The sequence below is a fragment of the Oreochromis niloticus genome, linkage group LG15, assembly GCF_001858045.2.
Source record: "Oreochromis niloticus isolate F11D_XX linkage group LG15, O_niloticus_UMD_NMBU, whole genome shotgun sequence".
Lineage (NCBI taxonomy): Eukaryota > Metazoa > Chordata > Actinopteri > Cichliformes > Cichlidae > Oreochromis > Oreochromis niloticus.
Genome location: NC_031980.2, coordinates 28617719 through 28642144, shown reverse-complemented (window position 1 = coordinate 28642144; position 24426 = coordinate 28617719). Strand labels below are relative to the sequence as shown.

Sequence of the window (24426 nt, the reverse complement as noted above, 5' to 3'; positions counted from 1 at the left end):
GTAGACATATTAGCAAAGGACTTAATTTCTGGAATAGCTTCAAGAACTGGTATGAATAGCACATACCTTTTGAACATCAGTTACTCGACTATACTGGATGATGCTTTTACAGGCTTCTCACATCCTACAATCCCAAAAACCGCATCTAAGTTAAATTTGATAATGATGCCGGTAGTGGATTTACGTGCTGCTTATACAATCTCTGGAGCAATCATCCAGCTTTGAGGGGACAGAAGAAAAGAAGAATTTGGCTATTGATTTCACAGGTGAGTTCAATCCAGAAATGAAATCTACAGTATAGGCAAATTCCGTACATATTCTGTTGTTGCCAATATCATTGTGTTGTCAGTTTTGATAGCTGTTCAAGAGGACCTTCCTCGCAGGTCAAGTGAGGATCATCAGTGGGTTTTTAATCCACCAATCTGTTTGAATGTTTAACAAAGGGTACAAGTAATGCTTCACCAAAAACTGAAGATGTAATGAATATGGACATGTGCAGCCAAAGATCAAAATGATGAAATCCATGGGCATTTTTTAAGTCTAAATTAAAAAATGGAAAGTAACAATCACAATACAACAGCAGCCTTAGACTATCTAATATTTGATAAAGCATCAAATATAGTTGTTTTTTTCAGTACATTATATTACTTTAAATGATTCTCCTAATGTTATTGCTCACACCTAGGTTTCTGTGTTCGTTGTGTTTTTTGTGTGTGCTGTCCCCAAGTTGCATGCCTAGAATACTGGACCTAAAACATGTAATGTGTTTTTAAAAAGAGAATCTGTTGCACTGGATTTGGAATTTGAAACATTTCTTTTTCTTCAGATTGTTGATCCTCAGACCACTGAGGACTTCCAAAATCAGATACCTGAACTACAAGACTACCTGGCGATTGCAGGTTGCCTTAGTCCTGTTAGAAAGGTTGAAGACAAGCACATAATGGTTAGGAACATCTTTCAGGTCCCAGGTCACAGCAACCACTTGAAAGGTATGACCTGTTCCAATATCTGTTTTGGGTACACAAAGTGTCTTTCCATATTTATTCACTTGCTTTTCTGCTTTAAGGATGGATGGATGGATATTTTCCAACAAAAATCCAATATTATCCAGAGGTGTTCCACCCCCTGCTTTGTCACAGGCCTACAAAGGTGAAACCAGACATCTTCGACAAACAGTTCCTTTTAAAATTTTCCAGTACAGAGAACAACAGGTGAACAGCAGAAAACCAGGTGGTGGCATTTTTAAGAGATCACCTTCAGGATTCACCTTCAGTTTTTATCTGCTTGATTCAGTAGGAAATATTGTAGAGTGCATGTTTAGCAAAATTAATGTTTGCCTGTTATGATTTCTCTGGTCTTATTCTAGAGGGAGCAATCACATCCACAATTGAGAAGGTAATAGAATTTACAACAGGGTTCAGGGAGTTCCCTGCATTGCAGTTTGTCTAGAGCCATCCCTGGAATTTCTTCACAGTGATCCTCAACGTGAAGATGTTTAACCAGGACTGCCAACAGCAAACACCTGTGTGAACATCTCCAAAACATTCATGCAACATATGATTCTGATTATGGACTTTGTCCTGTGCAACACACATGTCTTTTGCCTCTACAATGGTTGAAATGGCAAGATTCTCATTTCAACCATTATCAAGGATTCAAGGATTCAAAGTGTTTATTTTCATGTGTACAGAAGAAATAGCATTTCTCTGTGCAATGAAATTCTTCCTTTGCTGTCCATACACAAATGCCAAGTTAGGTAAGGTTGAAGGAACAAGATAAATAAGGTAAAAATAAGGATAAAAAATAGTGAAAGATAAATAAATAAGTACAAAATAAGTAAATGAAGACAAGTGAGGTATGCAGTTGTCAATGTAAAAGGATGTACAAAGGAGCTTAATGTGCAAAATGAACTTAGTGTGCAAATTGTCCTGATGTGCAAATTGCAGTTGAGGTAGGTCAGCTGTTCAGGAGTCTGATAGCAGTGGGGAAGAAGGAGTTGTTGAGTCTAGATGTTCTGGATTTCACACCTAAACCTTCGTCTCGAGGGTAGAAGTGTGAACAGTCCGTGTTGGGGGTGTGTGGGGTCTCTAAGGATGGAAGCAGCTCTCCTCTGGACTCTGCGATGGTAGATGCTCTACAGAGAGGACAGGGGGGTCCTGGTGATCTTCTCCGCAGTTGTTATCACTCTCTGCACTCTCTTGCACAATGTACTTCTAAACATAAACATAATAAAATCTTTCAACATTCCCTCCTGTTGTTTGATCTTTTCTCCTATATATATATACATAGCAACTCACTAACACTGTATCAGTCTATGGCCACTTGTAAAACATTTTTAGCCAGGACATCATTAATTAGTGGGTTTTGTGAGTATGTTATATCCAAATGTCTATGTCATTATCATCTTCTTCATTCTGTGGTAGGGTGATGTAAGCATTAATTGAAGCAGTTACCATTTTTGACACCATGTTCTTCAAACAAGGTATGACGCATGAAGTGGAAAGACACAATAACAATAGTAGAACACCAACGAAAATAAGTCCTTTAATCAGCAGGGACTTCCAAGAGCCGCTTAACAACCACGTGAGCCAGTCTTCTGTGTTTGTAACATAGTCTTGTTGTTGTGCATCCCTGAGTTGTCTAAGTGTGTTCAGAGCATCGGTCATGTTGGACGAGTGTACATTATCTGGAATGTATGTGCAGCATGTGTTGTTAAAGAGGACACATAGTCCTCCTTTCTCAGCGAGAATCATGTCTAATGCTACCCTGTGTTGCATTACTGCAATGCGCAGAGCGTCAATTTCTTGATTCTGTTTGTCGTTGATTTTACATGAAGCATTCAGAAAAAGTCCAAAACGGTAGTCCAACGTCTCGATACGCAGGGCATATTTCCCAACTCCGACCCATGGGAACAGGGCATGTACCACTTTCTGTCCAGTGGTCCAGAGCTTGAAATCCTGGGGGACATCTGATCCCCAGATCGGGTCGTGTGGTTGGACTGCAGAGACGTCTCGTCGTTGTCGTCGAGGCATCGTAGTGTTTCCCACAGTTATTTTGAAGGTGTGATCTGATATGAAGATGGGAGCGCAAACTCCGGTCCAGCCTGGGGGTAGTATGAAATAAGCACGTTGTCCACATAGCCAGGCCATTCCTTGCACCCAGTAGGTGCCGTTAGAGCGGTTGGCTGTGTTCACAGGGGCACCTTCTCCATTTCCAGCGATCTGATTACAATTAGTGGTGCTTCCAAGCGGTCTGTTACCGTTGTCTTGCCGGTAGCACATGGAGTGGTTCTTCCCTGGGGTTTGGTCCAAGAACACTGGGAAGTGAATGGATGTGTTCCGGTTCGTCACGTTGAAGTTGATCCAGAAAAGTTGATCAACTTTTCTGGATAATCCAGCATTTTCAGTGGTGATCAACTCATATTGTGGTGGTCCCGTAAACATACTAAACAGGTTAGGCGAGTGGATGGTAGAGCTTGTCTCATTAATGATGATTTTCTTATGTTGATAGCCAATGCCCGTGAAACTGGCAGCGCACTTGGCTTGTGTTTTATTCATGTAGTCTCCATAAAAGGTGGGATGTGTCGAGGTGCTTGGCATGTGGGAGCAGACGTAACATGCAGTGTTGTTAGGCTCTCCCTTAGTTCTGTCATGTACGTAGCGATACCATGCGTTATTCATCCATGGGTGAATGTGGTCTTGTGTCATGTCACGGAGGTGTGAGTTGTCATGTGTCCATCTTGTCTGCAGGTGGTGTTGTTCATCTTCTTTCTTTCGGGTGAGTGTCAATAAACTCACCAGGAGTGCAACACTAGCCACTAGGAGGACGAGCGTCTTCATGATGACCAGACACACCTGTGACCTCTGATGAGTAGACTACCGGCGAGAAGTAGAGGGCGGGGTGTACCCGATCAGCCCTCCCTTCACCAATAGCTCACCAGGAGTTAGGGGTGTCGGCGTCTAAACGTCTAGGTTGTCACTCACTTTTTTGCAGTGGCTTTGATGAATCCAGGACGGTCTTTCTGCTATTTTGCAGGCAGTTGGTGTGGTGAGTAGCACTTGATAAGGACCTTCCCACCTTGGTGAGCTCCAATTTTTCCTTTGGAGTACTTTGATCAGGATCCAATCACCTGGTTTCAACCTGCAAGACACTGAAGAGATATCACTCGGCAGTTGGTTGTTTAGTACAATCTCTTTATTTTCAAGCAATTTAGTCATCCATTCAGCTAGTGTAGTTTCTCTTATTGACTTATCTATGGGCTCACTTGTGATTGGTAGTGGAAATGGTCTACCGTGAATGATTTCAAAAGGTGTGAGTTTCTGAGAACTTTGTGTCAGTCTCATCCACATTTTTACCAGGCCTATACACTCAGGCCATGGTCTCCCTGTTTCTTCCATGCATTTTCTCAGTCTCTGTTTTATCGTGCCGTTAGTTCTTTCCACTAGTCCGGCACTTTGAGGGTGGTAAGCACAGTGGTGTTTGATGCTGAATCCTAGTGCTTCAGAGACCTTGCTGATTACTTCATTAACAAAATGTGTCCCATTGTCTGATCTTATCAGAGTGGGGATGCCATATGTTGGAATGAAATGGTTGCACAAACATTTTGCTACTGAGATGGCATCTGCTTTTTTTACTGGATAAATTTCTGGCCATTTTGAAAATACGTCTATAATCACTAGAGCATATTTTGAGCCTTGGCATTCATTTAGTTCAATAAAATCCATGTGGATTGTATGAAAAGGATAAGGTGGTGTGGGAAAGTTACCTCTTCTTGGTCTGAGGTTTCCCTGTGCATTATATTTTTGGCAAATCATGCATGTTCTGACAAATTCCTTTGCTGAATTTTTGAAATTTTGAGTAAAGAAATGTTTAGAAAGTATATCTACCATTCCTCCCGTTGACACATGAGTGAAACCGTGTGTCACTAATGCTGCTGTTTTGTGTAGGGATTTTGGTAGTATTGGTTTACCATTACAAGTCATCAAATCATTTTCTAGCTGTGCACCACATTTTAACCATTTCTTTTGTTCTGCAGTTGGTGCGGCTTTTTGTTCGTTTTTAAGCACATCAAGTGGTATTTGCATTGAGGATTCAGACATTAATGTGTCTATTGTTTGTTGTGCTGCTGCTTTTGCGGCTTGATCTGCGAAGTTATTGCCTTTAGTGACCTTTGAGTTGTCCTTCTGGTGTGCAGCACATTTACATAATGCTAACTGTTTTGGCAATGTTATCACTTCCAACAGTGCCTTTAAAAGATTTCCATGTTGCACTGGATTGCCAGTAGAAGTAATCATACCTCTATTCTGCCAAATTTTTGCAAAATGATGTACTGCTGCAAAAACATACTGGCTGTCAGTGTGTATGTTTATGTCTTGTCCTTCATGCAGTTGACACACACGTATAACAGCTGTAAGTTCTGCACTTTGAGCACAGTGTGAGGAAGTTAATGCTTTTGCTTCTAAAACTGTGTCTGCTGTGGTTACTGCATAACCTACACAGTTTCGCCCGAAGCTATTTTTAAACGCTGAACCGTCTACAAAGATGTTAACGAAACCAGCTTGTGGTGTGCTGTAAATGTCAGTGCGTGGTTTTGTTTCCTCATCTAGCTTCTTTATACAGCAGTGTGCATCACCATCTTGCAGAGTGGGGAGAAGTGTGCTGGGGTTTAACTGGCCACACTTCTCAATTCTGATGTGTGACTGTGAAAGCAAAATGCCTACATAGGAAAGTTGTCTTGCATGTGTGAGATAAGACAAATTTGCTTGCAATAAGATGGAGGTTACAGCATGTGGGACTTTGATAATCAATGTGTGTCCCAGAACGACATCAGCAGACTTTTTAACTGCCTCTGCTGCAGCTGCACAGGCCTGCACGCACGCAGGCAAACCTGATGCAACCGAGTCTAATTTGCACGAGTAAAACGCAAGTGGACGTTGCTTTTCCCCGAAGGCCTGCGTTAAAACAGCCTTCATGTAGCCTGCACCTCCGTCTACATGCAAGTAGAAAGGTTTGTCATAATCTGGCAATGCTAAAACTGTACGTGTTTGGAGTGCGAGTTTTAGATTGCTGAACGCTTTTTCTGCTTCTGGTGTCCATTCTAATTTATCTTTCAGTGCTAGATTTTTACCATAAATTAGATTCTGCAAAGGCTGAGCTAAGGAAGCATATTCAGGTATCCAACTTCTACAATAATTGCAAAGACCTAAAAAGCTCATCATTTGTTGCTTCGTGAGTGGTTTTGGAGCATTTTGTACTGCTAGTTTTCTGCTGTCTAACAGTGTTTTCCCTTCCCCTGTGAGTGTGTGTCCGAGGTATGTGACCTTTGGGCTCCACAGTTGTAGTTTGTGCTGTGAGACTTTATGACCCTGCTCAGCTAAATGGTGTAACACTGTCATTGTGTTCGCTTTGCAGTCTGCTTGTGTGTACCCTGTGATGAGTATATCATCTACATACAAGAGAAACTGCCCCGGCGCGGGGAGTGTGCACAGTGACATGGACTTTTTTAGAGCCTCTGCGTACAGAGTGGGGCTGTTCTGAAACCCCTGAGGTAGCCTTGTGTATGTGTACTTTTGACCCTCAAAGGTGAACCCGAACAGATGCTGCGAGTCAGGGTGCAGTGGTACAGAAAAGAATGCATTTGACAGATCTATAACTGAAAACCACTGTTCCTTGGGGGTCCCTTGATTCAGGAGTGTGTGTGGATTTGCTACCACAGGCGGGATTTGTTCTGTTACTTCATTTATTGCTCTGAGGTCATGTACTAGACGGTACTTTCCCGTATTTGCTTTTTCACTGGGAAAATAGGTGTGTTACAGGTTACTTTAGTTGTTTTTATTAAAATGCCTGCCTTTTCCATGTCTGCAATTACTGGTTTTATTCCTGCTTTGGCTTCTGTTGTGAGGGGATACTGTGGTTTTACTGGCCTGTAAGTTGTGGTGGTTTTTACTACAACAGGATCTGCTCCTTTAATTAGTCCTACGTCTGTTGGTCCTATAGACCATAGCTTTGCAGGTAGTTCCTCTAGTTCTGGATGTTGCTCTAAAGAGAGTGTGTATCAATCCTCACTAACTTCATGCATGTGTGCATGTGCGCAGTCAGTCATGTGGGTTGCTGGCTGTGTTGTGAGTACCCACCCTAATGTGTACCTCATACATCCTGTTCTACGGCCCTGAAACCACCCTTCATGTGTTTCTTCAGTTTTCTCATATCTGTCCCTTTCAACCTGAGTGAGGATGCGGCCTAAGTCTTTCCAGTCTGTATTGTTATTGCGTGCTACTGACACATGTGGTTTTGGCATCCTGTTTAGCTCTTGTACCTTTTCTGGCTGTATTACAGAACACACTGCGTTGCCGCTTTGGGTAACATAAAGGTGTTGCAGTGTGAGTTTCTGCGGTCCTAGTCTGTGCACTTGTTGGTCATATATGGAGTCATGACCTGGGCTTTGTTTGAACCTTAAGGTGTTGTGGTAATCAGTAAAGTCTAGCTTTCTTGAATGGGTTGGCAAATAGCGGTTTGCTATATGCTGCAAGGGTTCTAATGGAGGCAGGTCTAGTGTCCAATAATAGTGGGGTTCACCCTGTCCTTCACACACAGTAAGCTGACGGGCCTCAGGACTTTGCTCTTCATGCAACATTAGTTTAGCATACATGCCCTCTGGCCCTGGCACTACACCGATCTTTAGTTTTTCTAAGGCATCTCTCCCTAAAAGGTTGACTGGGCAGGATGGGTCTTATATACATTGGTTCTTACAACTTCTGCTGCTTTCTTTGTGTACTAGCAACAATCCTTCTGTTAATGATTTAAATCTGGTGTGGCCTGACGCAGATTTAACTATCAGGGTGTCACTTGAGTATTTTAAATTTTTGGGCTTTTGATTTAACACGGTTTTACATGCTCCAGTGTCACATAACATGGTTATAGGTTGGCCACTGACATGGATTGTTACTGTGGGTTTGTGTTCAGAACCTAGGAGCAACTGTTCTATGTTGAAAATTTCTGTTTCCTCTTCTGTTTCCTGTTCTAGTCACTTACTCTGATCCTCACTTCTATTCCTACAGTCTCTTGCAAAGTGTCCTTCCTTTCCGCAGTTATAACAGCGATGGTCTCTATCATTTTTGTCCCTTCTATCTCCTCTGAAACCTGCTCTTCTCCTTCCTTTGTTCCTCTGCTGTCCCTGTCTCTGTCCTCTGTATCCACCAGCAAATGCCACGAATCCTGTTTCAGGATCCACAGTGAAAACACCTCCTTTCTCTTTCTTTTTTAGCACTCAGGTTGCATGTTCTGCATACTGCAGAGCATCTGTTAGGTTACCGGTGTTCATTGTCACCCAGTGTTTTTCAACATGGGCTCTAACTGGGGGAAGGAGACCATTTAAGAATGCATTCTTTAATTGCTGTTGGTATGGTCTCTCTGGGCCTTCTTCATAATCTAGGCCTGAATGCTGTCTAAAAACCGGGTGTAGCCGGTCGAGGAAGTCTGATGCTGTCTCGGCTTCCTTTTGTTTTACTTCTCCTATTTTTGCATAATCTGCTCTGGGGGCCAGGCGGACTCTAATCCGCTCATACAAGTGTGTTATGGCAGTTTGTAAGTCATCAGATACAGGAGCTAGGACCTTACCATGTTCATCTGATCCTGTAAAATCTTCCCTCACTGTTCCCATTTTTAATCCTAACAAGTCTTGTATCACTTGGAGCACTTCATGGCCATTTAAATACCACTGTCTTCTAATTAACTCGACAGCTTCTCTCCACTGTATGAAGCCTTCATTTAAAGATGGGACATCTTTGAGTACATTCTGTCTATCTTTTTGTGACCATGGTCTAAAAACAAATATGTTTGGGTTCTCATCTCGCTCATTATTTGCACCACCGGTCAGCTGTCCAAATCTAGGATTAGGTGTGGCTATCATTGGGAATAATTCAGAGGGTCCTGGGGGGTCAACACTTCCTCCCATGTCCCTGCCTGACGGATCTTTCCCTATGTCTTCCTGTGGATTTTTATTTACAGTCATACAGTTTAATGCGTTTCGGGCTTGAGCATAGGGGTTAGGTTGGTTGATAAACGGATTTTTTGATTGCGGTTCTGGTGCTGACGGCATTGATACATAAGGGGGTGGCTGTGGGCTTTGTAACGCTGTTTCTTTTTTCTTTTGCTTTTTTTGTCTATTTTCACTGCGTCTTTCTTCCTCCTCTTTCCATGCTTTAAAATATTGCAACTCTTGAATACGTTTTGTTTTCTTTTTTGGATTCTTTTCAGTATTTATTTCTACTTGGAGGGTTTCTTTTAATTTAGTCAATGCGGAGGGGCTACATTTTCCCTCCCATGTGGGACATTTAGTTTTTTTTGGATTTCTCCATCTACATGCACTAACTTGTCCGGCGCCTGGACATTTTTTCTCTAACCACTGCTCGTCAGCAGTGAGTTTTGAAGCTTCGTTACCCATTTTAATCCTTTACAACTACACAACTGCGGCACCTTCTCTGGCACGAGAATCGAGAGAGGTAGTTGACACGGCCTTCTACTTTCAAGCTATTCTTGAAAGCGGTGTCAGCTTTACGTGATGAAACACGACCTTTTTCTCTCTTCACCAGTACTTGGGTGGCCAACAGTAAACAAATTAGTGGAATAGTTCAGCCTCCTTATTGTGCTGTAAAATCAACTTATTCCATCAACACAAAAATAAAACAATAAATACCTTTATGCGTGCGCTAACTTTACCCACTACAGGGGAGCTACCAGTCCCAGACGAGCTCTATTTTATTTTAAAATGCTACCAGCCTTCTTCAGGCGAGCTTTTACATGCTACCAGCCCCTCTGGGCGAGCTTACACGGTTTTACGCAACGTGTCTCAGAGTGTCAATATTCACCTGCTTGTTGAGTTATTGCCGGGTTGTCAGGTCCTCCTCATCGACCCCCACCGTCGTGGACCACTTCTAAAAACGCTGGCCAGAACCCGAATTCACGTCTCTGGTCTTTATCCTGTACCTAGACAGGAGCTGTCGACAGACTTCAGTGCGGGCTTCTCACGACGTCAGGACTCGATGAGGTTTTCCCGTAGGATCACACAAAAGTGTTATGTTAATCCGGCTCGAAGGACCAAGAAATGTGAGGAGTTTCCCTGTAATGCAACTCAGGTTGGAATAAATGACACTCAGACAGGTTTTACAAATTAACGTGCACACGGGTGAGAGCTTGAAGGAGACTCACACACCCTGGAGCAGTGGTCAGCCTTTATTTATACTCAAGCATGTTTGCGTCTCAGAAACATGCAGGAAGAGATAACATACAACTGTGCAGGCTTCCTGCAGAGCTTGCACAGCGTGCAGGCTTCCTGCTGAGCTTGCACAACGTAACTTCCTGTTGAGCTTGCACAACGTAACTTCTCTAGTAAAAAAGAGCAAACACATCTAGAAAACCTTAAATGAAATGTACTTCTAAACATAAACATAATAAAATCTTTCAACAGCCGGGTACATGAACAGAGAGATGTGGTCAGACTGTCCAAAGTGGGGGCGTGGTGCAGCCCTATATGAACCGTTTATGTTGCTGTAAACATGATCCAGGGTGTTCTTGTCATGGGTAGTAATGGCCACATGTTGGTGATATTTGGGTAGTACAGTCCGTAAGTTGTACTTATTGAAGTCACCAGCGACAATAAAAGCAGCATCTAAATGAGTTGTCTCTAATGCACTGATGACTTCATGGAGTTTGCCGAGCACTGCTGTGGAGTCAGCTCACGGTGGGATGTAAACAATGGCCAAAAACACAGCTGAGAACTCCCGCGGCAGATAGTAAGGGCAGCATTTCAGCATTAGAAACTCCACGTCTGGCGAACAGTACTTGTGGACAGTCTGCACGTCTCCACACCACGAGTTGTTAATAAAAGCACATACACCTCCCCCAAAAGCCTTACCGGAGGCTGCGGTCCAGTCTCCTCGGTGTACGGAGTAAGTCTGCAGATGGACGGCGCCTTCCGGGACTTTATCTGAAACCCAGGTCTCAGTGAAAATAAGAGCGCTGAATTCTTTTATCTCCCGCTGTGTTGTGATCCTGGCTCATATTTCATTGAGTTTGTTTTCCAGGGACCGCACGTTGGCCAGTAAGAGGCTTGGTAGCAGTGGTTGGCTAGCCCGAGCTTTTAGCCTAGCACGGAGCCCTCCCCTCTTGCCTCATTTGCGTTGCCATCTCCGAAGTGCTCTCCTGGGGTCGGCTAGCTCACTTGGGCTCGGTGCTTCGTGGCCTTCCTGGGAGTGGTGGCGGTGACGGTGGCTGCTGGGGCGAAAAATGGCTGAAAGTTCCAGTAGTAGAGCTGAAAGCTCCGGGGATAAGAAAAGAGTAGAGTCCAGATGATTGTGTGAGTTGCCGATGTCTAGTAGTGCCTGTCTCGTGTACATTAACAGTGCACAACACTTGTCCAGTGCAAAAAGAACAGTGAACACACAAAAAACAAACGAAAATCAGCATTTGTGAGTGGAGCGATCAAACATGTCTGCCTCGAGGGGCGCCATGATTTTCTTACTATTATAGAAATGTGACTACGGTTTTGATTTTTAAGATTATTTTTTGAGCATTTTAGCCTTTAATTAATAATAGAGCAGTGAAGACAAGAAACTGGGGAGTGAGAGAATGGCAAGACACAGGGTGCATCTTTTCCTTTAAATGGTTCACTTTGTCCAAACTGTTACAGATTTTGAAAAGTAATTTTTCAATACAATTCAATTTTATTTATATAGCGCCAAGTCACAACAACCGTCGCTTCAAGGTGCTTTATATTGTAAGGTAGACCCTACAATAGTACATACAGAGAAAAGACCCAACAATCATATGACCCCCTATGAGCAAGCACTTTGGCGACAGTGGAAAGGGAAAAACTCCCTTTTAATAGGAAGAAACCTCCAGCAGAACCAGGCTCAGGGAGGGGCGGCCATCTGCTGTGACCGGTTGGGGTGAGAGAAGGATGACAGGATTAAAGACATGCTGTGGAAGAGAGCCAGAGATTAATAACAAGTGTGATTCAATGCAGAGGTCTGTTAACACATAGTGAGTGAAGAAGAAATACTCAGTGCATCATGGGAATCCCCCAGCAGTCTACACCTATTGCAGCATAACTAAGGGAGGATTCAGGGTCACCTGATCCAGCCCTGACTATATTCTTTAACAAAAAGGAAAGTTTGAAGCCTTATATTAAAAGTAGAGATAGTGTCTGTCTCCCGAATCCAAACTGGAAGCTGGTTCCACAGAAGAGGGGCCTGAAAACTGAAGGCTCTCCCTCCCATTCTACTTTTAAATACTCTAGGAACAACAAGTAAGCCTGCAGTGTGAGAGCGAAGTGCTCTAATGGGGTGATATGGTACTACAAGGTCATTAAGATAAGATGGGGCCTGATTATTTAAGACCTTGTATGTGAGGAGCAGGATTTTGAATTCAATTCTGGATTTAACAGGGAGCCAGTGAAGGGAAGAAAATAGAAGGAGAAATATGCTCTCTCTTTCTAGTCCCTGTCAGTACTCTTGCTGCAGCATTTTGGTTAAACTGAAGGCTTTTCAGAGAGTTTTTAGGACATCCTCATAATAATGAATTACAGTATTCCAGCCTAGAAGTAATAAATGCATGAACTAGCTTTTCAGCATCACCCTGAGACAGGATATTTCTAATTTTACAATTTTGCACAAATGGAAGCAAGCAGTTCTACATATTTGTTTAATGTGTGCATTGAAGGACAAATCCTGGTCAAAAATGACTCCTTCCTCCAGTAACACTGTGAGGTTCCACACAGTGTTACTGGAGGCCAAGGTAATGCCATCTAGAGGAAGAATCTGGTTAGATACCATATTTCTAAGATTTTCAGGGCCAAATACAATAACTTCAGTTTTATCTGCATTTAGAAACAGAAAATTAGAGGCCATCCAGGTCTTTATGTCTTTAAGACATTCATGCAGTTTAACTAATTGGTGTGTGTTACCTGGTTTCATGGATAGATAAAGTTGGGTGTCATCTGCATAGCAGTGAAAATGTATACTATATATTCTGATGATACTGCCCAAGGGAAGCATATAATATAAACAGAACTAGTCATGGCACTGAACCCTGTGGAACTCCATAATTAACCTCAGCGTGTGAAGAAGACTCTGCATTTACATGAACAAATTGGAGTCTATTAGATAGAAATGATACAAACCACTGCAGTGCTCTAATAGAATATTATGGTCAAGAAGAGTATCGAACGCTGTACTGAGGATAACCACAGAGATGAGTCCACTGTCAGAGGCCATAAGAAGATCATTTGTAACCTTCACTAAAGCTGTTTCTGTGATGAGCTCTTAAACCTGACTGAAACTCTTCAAATAAGCCATTCCTCTGCAGATGATCAGTTAGCTTCTCCAGTCTGAATGAGATTCCGATTTCATTGCTGTATATCCTGGTTGTGTGGATCAGTGAATCAATGTCCCATTCACTCTTGGCGTACAGCTTGATGTCATCCATGTAGAGGAGGTGGCTGGCAATTGCTCCAGTCGGGATCCGTAGCCGTACTCATCAATGATCTCAGTAATGCTATGTAGAACAGCAGTGAGGACAGAGTATCTCCTTGGTCGATCCTGCATTTGATGGTGACTTGTGCTATTTTCTTGAAGTTGGACTCTAGTGTTGTTCACCACATCCCCATTGAGTTCCCGATGAAGGATTCAATTCAATTCAATTCAATTCAATTCAATTTTATTTATATAGCGCCAAATCACAACAAAAGTCGCCTCAAGGCGCTTTATATTGTACAGTAGATAGCACAATAATAAATACAGAGAAAAACCCAACAATCATATGACCCCCTATGAGCAAGCACTTTGGCGACAGTGGGAAGGAAAAACTCCCTTTTAACAGGAAGAAACCTCCGGCAGAACCAGGCTCAGGGAGGGGCGGCCATCTGCTGCGACCGGTTGGGGTGAAAGAAGGAAAACAGGATGAAAGACATGCTGTGGAAGAGAGACAGAGATTAATAACAGATATGATTCGATGCAGAGAGGTCTATTAGCACATAGTGAGTGAGAAAGGTGACTGGAAGGGAAAAACTCAATGCATCATGGGAATCCCCGGCAGCCTACGTCTATTGCAGCATAACTAAGGGAGGATTCAGGGTCACCTGGTCCAGCCCTAACTATATGCTTTAGCAAAAAGGAAAGTTTTAAGCCTAATCTTGAAAGTAGAGATAGTGTCTGTCTCCCGAATCCAAACTGGAAGTTGGTTCCACAGAAGAGGGGCCTGAAAACTGAAGGCTCTGCCTCCCATTCTACTTTTAAATACTCTAGGAACAACAAGTAGGCCTGCAGTGCAAGAGCGAAGTGCTCTAATAGGGTGATATGGTACTACAAGGTCATTAAGATAAGATGGGGCCTGATTATTTAAGACCTTGTATGTGAGGAGCAGGATTTTGAATTCAATTCTGGATTTAACAGGAAGCCAATGAAGGGAAGCCAAAACAGGAGAAATATGCTCTCTCTTTCTAGTCCCTGTCAGTACTCTTGCTGCAGCATTTTGGATTAGCTGAAGGCTTTTCAGCGAGTTTTTAGGACATCCTGATAATAGTGAATTACAGTAGTCCAGCCTGGAAGTAATAAATGCATGAACTAGTTTTTCAGCATCACTCTGAGACAGGATATTTCTAATTTTAGAGATGTTGCGCAAATGGAAGAAAGCAGTCTTACATATTTGTTTAATATGTGCGTTGAAGGACATGTCCTGGTCAAAAATGACTCCAAGGTTTCTCACAGTGTTACTGGAGGCCAAGGTAATGCCATCCAGAGTAAGAATCTGCTTAGATACCATATTTCTAAGATTTTCAGGGCCGAGTACAATAACCTCAGTTTTATCTGAATTAAGAAGCAGAAAGTTAGCGGCCATCCAGGTCTTTATGTCTTTAAGACATTCCTGCAGTTTAACTAATTGGTGTGTGTTACCTGGCTTCATGGATAGATAGAGCTGCGTGTCATCTGCATAGCAGTGAAAATTTATGCTATGTCTTCTAATGATGTTGCCTAGGGGAAGCATGTATAATGTAAATAGAATTGGTCCTAGCACTGAACCCTGTGGAACACCATAATTGACCTTAGTGTCTGAAGAGGACTCTCCATTTACATGTACAAATTGGAGTCTATTAGATAGATATGATACAAACCACTGCAGTGCAGTACCTGTAATACCTACAGCATGTTCTAATCGCTCTAATAGGATATTATGGTCAACAGTATCGAATGCAGCACTGAGGTCTAGCAGGACAAGCACAGAGATGAGTCCACTGTCAGAGGCCATAAGAAGATCATTTGTAACCTTCACTAAAGCTGTTTCTGTGCTGTGCTGAGCTCTGAAACCTGACTGAAACGCTTCAAATAAGCCATTCCTCTGCAGATGATCAGTTAGCTGTTTGACAACTACTCTTTCAAGGATTTTTGATATGAAAGGAAGGTTGGAGATTGGCCTATAATTAGCTAAGACAGCTGGGTCTAGAGATGGCTTTTTGAGTAAAGGTTTAACTACAGCCACCTTGAAGGCCTGTGGTACATAGCCGATTATTAGAGATAGGTTGATCATATTTAAGATTGAAGCATTAATTAATGGCAGGACTTCTTTGAGCAGTTTTGTAGGAATGGGGTCTAAAAGACACGTTGATGGTTTGGAGGAATTAATTATTGAAGTTAACTCAGAAAGATCAATTGGAGAAAAAGAATCTAACTTAACATTGATGGTACTAAGAGTAGCTGTAGATGATATTACATCTGTGGGATGATTATTGGTAATTTTTTCTCTAATGATAAAAATTTTATTTGTGAAGAAGTTCATGAAGTCATTACTAGTTAACGTTAAAGGGATGGTTGGCTCAGTAGAGCTCTGACTTTTTGTCAGCCTGGCTACAGTGCTGAAGAGAAACCTGGGGTTGTTCTTATTTTCTTCAATCAGTGACGAATAGTAAGATGTTCTGGCTTTGCGGAGGGCTTTCTTATAAAGCAGCAAACTATTTCTCCAGGCTAAATGATGATCCTCTAAATTTGTGACACGCCATTTCCTCTCCAGCTTACGAGTTATCTGCTTTAGGCTACGTGTTTGAGAATTATACCACGGAGTCAGGGACTTTGGATTTGAGGCCTTAGTTTTCACAGGAGCTACAGTATCCAGAGTCGTACGTAGTGAGGAGGTAAAATTATTAACAAGATAATCGACCTCTGTTGGAGTAGCGTTCAGATAGCTGCTCTGCTCTATGTTGGTACAGGGCATTGAAGATGATAACAGTGGGTGGATTATATTCTTAAACTTAGTTACAGCACTTTCAGAAAGACATCTACTTTGATAAACTCTACTCTCCACTGCTGTGTAATCAATTATTGTAAATGTAAATGTTATCAGGAAATGATCAGACAGCAGAGGGTTTTCAGGAAACACTGTTAAATGTTCAGTTTCTATGCCATATGTTAAAACAAGATCTAGAGTGTGATTAAAGTGGTGGGTGGGTTCTTTTACATTTTGAGAGAAGCCAATTGAGTCTAATAACAGATTAAATGCCATGTTGAGGCTGTCATTTTTAGCATCTACATGGATGTTAAAATCACCCACAATAATTATTTTATCTGAGCTGAGCACTAAATCAGATAAAAAGTCTGAGAAATCAGAGAGAAACTCTGTGTAAGGCCCAGGTGGACGATAGATGATAACAAGTAAGACTGGTTTCTGAGTTTTACAGCTGGGGTGGACAAGGTTAAGCATCAGGCTTTCAAATGAATTAAAAGTCTGTCTTGGTCTTTCGTTAATTAATAGGCTGGTGTGAAAAATTGCTGCCACACCGCCCCCTCGGCCTGTGCTTCGAGATTTCTGGTAGTTAGAATGACTCGGGGGTGTTGATTCATTTAAACTAACATACTCATCCGGCTGCAACCAGGTTTCTGTAAGGCAGAGTAAATCGATTTGTTGATCAATTATTAAGTCATGTACTAACAGAGACTTGGAGGAGAGAGACCTAATATTTAATAATCCACATTTCACTGTTTTACTCTTTGGTTCAGATGTGGATACTGTATTGTTCTTTCTTTGTGATTTTTTATGTTTAAGTTGTTTATTGCTGGTTTTTGGTTTGTTTTTTGTCTTTTTGGGAGCTGACACAGTCTCAATGGAGATGGGTTTTTGGGGGGGTAGCAGGAGGAGAGAAGCTGCAGAGAGGCGTGTAAGACTGCAACTCTGCTTCCTGGTCCCAACTCTGGATAGTCATATTTTGGGGGGTTTAATAAATTTGTCCATATTTCTAGAAATGAGAGCTGCTCCGTCCAAAGTGGGATGGATGCCGTCTCTCCTAACAAGACCAGGTTTCCTCCAGAAGGTTTGCCAATTATCTATGAAGCCCACATCGTTTCTGGGACACCACTCAGACAGCCAGCAATTTAAGGAGAACATGCGGCTAAACATGTCACTCCTGGTCTGATTGGGGAGGGGACCAGAGAAAACTACAGAGTCCGACATTGTTTTGGCAAAGTTACACACCGATTCAATATTGATTTTAGTGACCTCCGATTGGCGTAACCGGGTGTCATTACTGCCGACGTGAATTATGATCTTACTGTATTTACGTTTACCCTTAGCCAGCAGTTTTAAATTTCCTTCAATGTCGCCTGCTCTGGCCCCTGGAAGACAATTGACTATGGTTGCCGGTGTCTCTAGCTTCACATGTCTGAGAACAGAATCACCAATTACCAGAGTTTGACCCCCGGCGGGTGTGTCGCCGAGTGGGGAAAAACGGTTAGACACATGAACAGGTTGGTGGTGTACCTGGGGCTTCAGTTTAAGACTATGCTTCCTCCTCACCGTCACCCAGCCGCCCTCTTTCCCCAGCTGCTTGGGGTCTGCCGGGGAACAGCTAGCGGGGCCTACGCTATCTTCGGCTGCACCAGCTACAGGGGCCTGGCTAGCTACGGGTGAATGAAGGGTGCGAAGCCGAGTCTCCAATTCAGTAATCCTGGCCTCCAGAGCTGCAAATATGCTACATTTATTACAGGTATCATTACTGCTAAAGGAGGCCGAGGAGTAACTAAACATCTGACACAATGAGCAGGAAAGTGCAGGAGGGACAGGTGAAGTAGCCATGGTGCTAACGAGTCGGCTACGAGCTAAGCTAAGCTAGCGAAACAGTAAAGAGACAGTGAGTGAATACTTTGGCTATAAATTAGGTAGTGAGTACACAGAAAGGGTGATTCAGATGAAGCACGTTAAGATTATACTATGAAAAAGGGATGTATCAAAAGATTTAAATTAAATTGCTAAGCAGAAAAGCTACTCAGAAACACCACTGTGTTTGAGCAGGAACAGGAAGTGATACTCTACCACAAAGCGAGCGAACACCAAGTGACAGCGCCACCAAGAGTCAGATCCCAAACAGACAGCAATGTTGACCTAAAGGCCCTACTGATCTTGTATAGTTTGAGGCATTCCAGGATCTACGTGTGGGGCATTGAGTCATTGAGTCATAGGCCTTGCTGTAGTCAACCCAGATAGTGCACACTACTACCTGGGTTGACTACCTGGGTTTCGCTCCTCTAGTATTGCTCTAGTATTCCTACCAATTCCTTTCTGTGTCCTGCTCATGTTTTTAGCCATGTGCCTGTTCATCTTTGCCGCTATATGTGTAAAACATTTTGTATATGGTGAGCGAGACATATTGTGTTGGACATATAACATAGATTAGTAATAACTAAAGTTATTTTTGTTGTTGTTGTTTCTGTCCAAAGAAAATGGTTTGAACAGGGTTAAACATTTCAAGCAGATTAATATAATTTTTATTTAAAAATTCTCCCTTATCATTTATTACACCCATAATAGTATGTGATAAATCAGAAGTGTGTTCTGCATATGCAAATTAAATCTTTCACAATGTAAAATGAAGACCAGAGAAAGAAGTGTATGTTCCTGGTCTTTTAATCATAAAATGGAAAAAAAACATGAATCGATTAAGAGCCACATCAATCATGAAGGAACTGTACAATGTAGGCAGAAGTGGGTAGCTAGACAGAAACATGGTGTTAGCTAGACTTCTCATTTCATCAGCTGCAAAGTAATATTTGACATAACTACATTTATTAAAAAAAAAAAAAAGACTGAAAAAGATGTCACTGTACAAAATGTAAACAGTATGGTTGATGGGTCCAAAAGACATATTCTGTTTCTGAATGTGATATGGTAACCTTTTAATTCTCAATATTGTTAGAGTTTTCATTTTGCTTCCAGGGTAATGCAGAAAAGGAGAAAGGCCTCCAGTCACATTCCAACGCAAAACATACCCGCAGCAGAGGGGACCACCATCAGCAGCATCAGTGATTCTTAAGGGGCAGTCTGCCACCCAGTTCTGTTAATAATGCAGTCTAATGATTCTATGATTTAAAGTCATACAGTATGTATCATCATGCATCATTCATGAAAACCTTCTTCCATTTACCATGTATCCTTGCTATGCTACCTTTTACAGCAATGCAGAGTATTTGGCCACCCCACATCATCAAGACATTTAGGGCCTTTTCCTAACAATTTTTAGAAAACATAATATTTCATGTCCAACATATTTGATATTAGGTCTGATTTTATTCAATATTAAGCTGATGATGAAAACATCTCTATATTTTTACAAACATTTAAAATAATAGTACATTTGAATCCAAGGGTACTTTTTGTATGTTTTGACCCTTTTTAAAAAAAAAAAAAAAATCCACAAAACAGAATAGAGGTTTGGGGGATTATTATGACTACTCAAAAAAACTGACAAGCTGACTGGACTTTTTAAGGTACAAGTTAAAAATGCAAAAACAAACAAACAACAACCTGTTCTCAAATTCAGAACTGTTCTACACACAGAAAGGATTTCATTAATATTTATCCTTACTGTGCAGAACTTAGACCTGTCTTGGTTGAAACTGTTTTTTTGTTGTTGTTAGCTGTCTCCTAATATAGGTAGGCCCCCAAATTCTCTACATCGATGCATATATAGGACATCACATATATTAGGTTTTAACTAAAAAAAAAAAGGTGCAAACACATATTACAAGGGATCAGTGAAAAAAAGTTTAAAACATTTAACTGGCAGGTTAAACTTTTCTCTGAATTCTAATTTACGCATAGTACATTAGCAAATTTAGTGTCAGGTGTTAGTGTCAGCTTCTCTGCATGCTTGTGTCTTTACAGTTCAGCTAATGTACATGGCACATCTCCATTGCATGCTTTGAGTTAGGTAAAGTGGCCTTTAAGAAAATTGTTTAAAATTGAATTGGTGCACAAAGCTATTCTCTGGGTAACACAGAATTCACAGATTCACACTAGGCATTGTTGTAATTCACTGTTATATTTTGCCTTTTTGCCTCTGTTCTGATAGAAGGGTCATTTATGTATATTATAATTTCATTTTTATTTTATAAATATATATTTTTTTCATATTTTTATTTATTATATTTTATGTAATAGTACTGATTACAGTGAGGATTCAAGTTGTATCACCTCCAAGGCAACTCACAAATATTTTGCAGAGAGTTACGCCATTAGTGACACAATCAGTATTCAATTTCAACATGATAATAAAACACCCAGGCTGCCATAACATTAAGTGACTTTTTTTTCTTAAATAATAAAGGACAAACTTTTGTGGCTGCAGTTATTTCTCCTGCCCATATTGACCATGAAGTCCTTTTAATTGTGTCCCCCTTTACAGTAGCAATTCTGCCATGGTTAATCTGAACTTGACGCATCAAATGATGGTGATGTAGAAAAGAACAAAAACATGGGCATCTCACAATTTTCCACATAAGACAACAGAACAAACCTTTCTAGGCTTGTGACAGCTGCATGTGCAGCAACACAACTGAAGTTGGGGGAAAAAAAATGCATTCTGGGATGCTTATATACAGGAAGTGCTGATTGGGCCACACCAAGTGCACCTCTTACATGGTGGAGAATATATAATTAATTTTAAGTTATATATATTATATTTGACTTATGAGTTGTCTATTTACTTTGTCTTCTGTTGAATATTATTGATTTGAAGAGGTTATTAAACTAACAGTTATTTTGTTTTGTTTGGTGTTACATAATTTGTTAGTATTTGTTATTACCTTATGTGTCATCCTGGACTGATCAGCCAGTAGTTATGTCCCCTGTGTTTGTTGTGTGTTAGGGCAGTTTTAATGCGGTAAATCAAACCTATAGATGGGCAAAGTGAGACTTTGTGAAACACTGAAACACTCAAAGCATTTGTGCCGGAGTTGTATTGAGGCTTTGAAACAAATGAAACCCGTCTCCATGATGACATCTGCTGGCCAACTTTCACTACACCAGTACACTACAGTGGCACAGACAAGCTCTGCACAATTCCAAACAAAGCTACTTATTATACCAGACTGTTAATAATTATTTTGAAGGCCAGAAAAATATTGGCACAGTTAAAGATGGCAGCCTGTGACTATAGTGATCAGCAAAATTCTTCCTCTGTCAAGAGTCCTGTTGTTTTCAGCAACTTAATTTACAAAGTAAATCATTCTGAGAAAAGACTGCTGTGTTTACTGGAATAACCACAGAGGTTTCCAGCTGTCTGGAGCTCAGTCTGTCTCGTTTTTTCCTCAAAGCCTTCAAACTTTGGATGTCTTTGGTTGATTTTGAAGCTTTCCAGGTGTTAGTGTCAGCTTCGTGCTAGAAGCCACCAGTCTCTGTCTTGATGCTAGTAATCATTCACAAGAGGTCTTTACATATTATGCATATACCAATATAATATTGGATTGATTACACTATAGATTCCAGTGTTTAAGTGCTTGGATAATCCATATTGGGCTTCACAATTCACAGCAAAAATAATAATAGAAGAGAGGATATTGTTTTCTTTTACACATGCGTGTGTCATAAATTGAAGTAATAGTATCATAAACATTAATTCAGTAATTACAAATGACTCTGATTCTTGAAACATTGGAATCCTGGTGCCTTGTAATGCCTAGGAGCAGGTTTGGCACCGGTTGAAACTGGGGTGAAGTGCACCAAAACCTTGTTTAGTCGTGGTAATGTGACCCGGGTGTTTTGAACCATGGTTCGGAGCAGTGTTTCAAAACATCTGCACTTCACAAGCTTGACACAGTATCGAAACACCATTTCCTCTCTGGCTTACGGGATATCTGCTTTAAGGCACACATTTGTAAAACTACCTTCTCCCACACCAACTACAGGGCCTGGCTAGGTACATGATTTTCAAGGGTGCAGTGCTGGGTCTCCAAAACTACAAACAGGCTACATTTAGTATCGCTATTACTAAAGGAGGAGGAACCATTAAAGAAGCCATGCTACACATATATTCGTTGCAAAGGAGATGGAACTATACAGCAGTGATCCAACAACAAGCCGCCATCAGAGGGTTAGTGGTTAGGGGTTAGAGTGACTTAATTTTAATTTATATAGTACCAAATTACAACAGCAGTCTCCTCAAGGATTTATGAGATTGGTGATCTTTAGGCCCCCAAACATAATTCTGTCATGGAAATCCCTGCATGGTTCAGGAACACTTCCAGAAATCACTGTCTGAACACAGTTTGTTGTGCCATCTACATATGCAGATTAAAGCTCTATTATGCAAAAAAGAAGCCATATATGAACTGGGTCAAAGCTCAGAGAAGACAGTCTCACTCCATTCTTTGTCTCAGAATAGACAAAGTAGAAAAACGTTCTGTGAACAGACAACAGAAATTTGAAATTGTTTTTGGAAAACATGAATACCATATCCTCAGGACTAATGATAAGAGGCGTCACCCAACTTGTTATCAGCACCCAGTTAAAAGCCTGCATTTCTGATGGTACAGGGGTTCATTTGTGCCTATGTAATTGGCAACCTGTGTAACTGGGAAGGCACCATCAATGCTGAAATGTATATAGAGGTTTTAGAGCAACACAACATAGATCTATCAGACAAGAATGAGGCAGCATTCCTCTCGCAGAAGTCCAGCTACTACAGACCTTTGCAGAAAAGGTAGCGCACAGTGGTAAACACGAAACTGTGCAAACTTTTTTGAGACTTGGTTACAATAAAATTAAAAAGGCCTTGGTTTTTTTATGGTAAATTTTCTCCGTTTTAACATCTGATATGTTTTCTTTGTTGCATTGTGAATAAAACGGGATTTGAAATTTGAAAATTCTGTTTTCATTTACATTTTATACAGCATCCCAACATTTTTGAAATTGAATTTGGATTTCAAATGTTGGAAAAAGAAAGAAAATTGACTCAGGTGTACAGGTCCCACTCTCACTTTGCACTTATGTGGTGTCTGAGTTGTCTTCAGCAGGTTCAGGAAGCTCATGTTGTCTGTACATAAAGGTGAGGAGAAACAGAGCCACATCATAAGAGCACCAATAGGCTGTATGTGAAGTCACAGCTGACCAATAGCGGCTTTCTACTAAGCCCTCCCGCAGCTCGAAGTCGATGCGTCTCTCCAATTCCACTGCAACAGAAGAAATGCCATATTAGGATCTAGGATCATGTGAGCCAGGCTGGTGCTGAAGACTCATACTGAACAAGTTCACTTGACTTTTTTTCACTATGCAACATGTGGTTTCCATTTCAGTTTATGGGAGCAATAAAATTTCTACTATTGGCCTAAACTCTTACTATTAACCAGACAGTGAATATTTTGTAGGTATGCATTAGTAAACTACAGTAGATCATAAAACATATTTATAAATATTGAATGTACGCATACATTTGTAGCCACCAACCTTTCTTTCTCATCAAAGAATAGAATAGAATAGCCCTTTATTGTCATTGTACATGTACAAGAAAATTGTGAATAAATAAAAAAGAGGAGAAATATATACATGTCATGGTCCTGGGTCAGTGACCCAGTGTTTTTGGTTGTTGTACTTTTACTTTTGATAGTTTTATGTATTATGACTGTTGTGTTTTGGTTTCCCAGGGTTTAGTTGTGTTCCCTCTGTTTGGTGTCATCCCTGCCTGTGTATCCCCTTTTGTGTAGTGAGGTCTCTGTGTTTAGTTCGCGTTTCTGAGTCTGTGTCTTTGCGTGTGTGTGTTTCCTGTTTTACTTTGAAGGTCCATGTCTGATCTCAGTGTGTTCAGTTTTCGTTTCCCCGCCTCGTCAGTTGTGATTTCTCCCAGGTGTGTTTCCCTCCTGTCTCCCATCCCCTGATTACTGCTGTGTGTATTTAAGCCCTATGTGTTCTCCTGCTTGTTGCTGGTTCGTCTGCGTTATTTGGTATGTTATGGTCTGTGTCTCTCCATCCGTCATTCTGTGTATTTCCCCGTGCCTCCCTGCATCTCCGTTTCTGGTTAGTTTCTGTTAGTTTTTCCCAGTTTAGGTTTTCTTAGTTTCATGTTCACCCTCATCATCTCTGTTGTATCCACTTTTGGTTAATAAACTCACTTGCACC

General features: G+C 41.3%; 1 protein-coding gene across 1 annotated transcript in view; it reads right to left on the bottom strand.

The window, feature by feature from the left end:
• Positions 1 to 18924: 18924 nt before the first annotated feature.
• Positions 18925 to 24426, bottom strand: part of ddhd1b (DDHD domain containing 1b) — a 38892-nt gene continuing 33390 nt past the window's right edge. Inside the window, exon 13 of the mRNA XM_019346233.2 lies at positions 18925 to 23483. Coding sequence (XP_019201778.1) covers positions 23299 to 23483 — 185 coding nt within the window. The 3' untranslated portion in view covers positions 18925 to 23298. The remainder of the gene's footprint in view (positions 23484 to 24426) is intronic.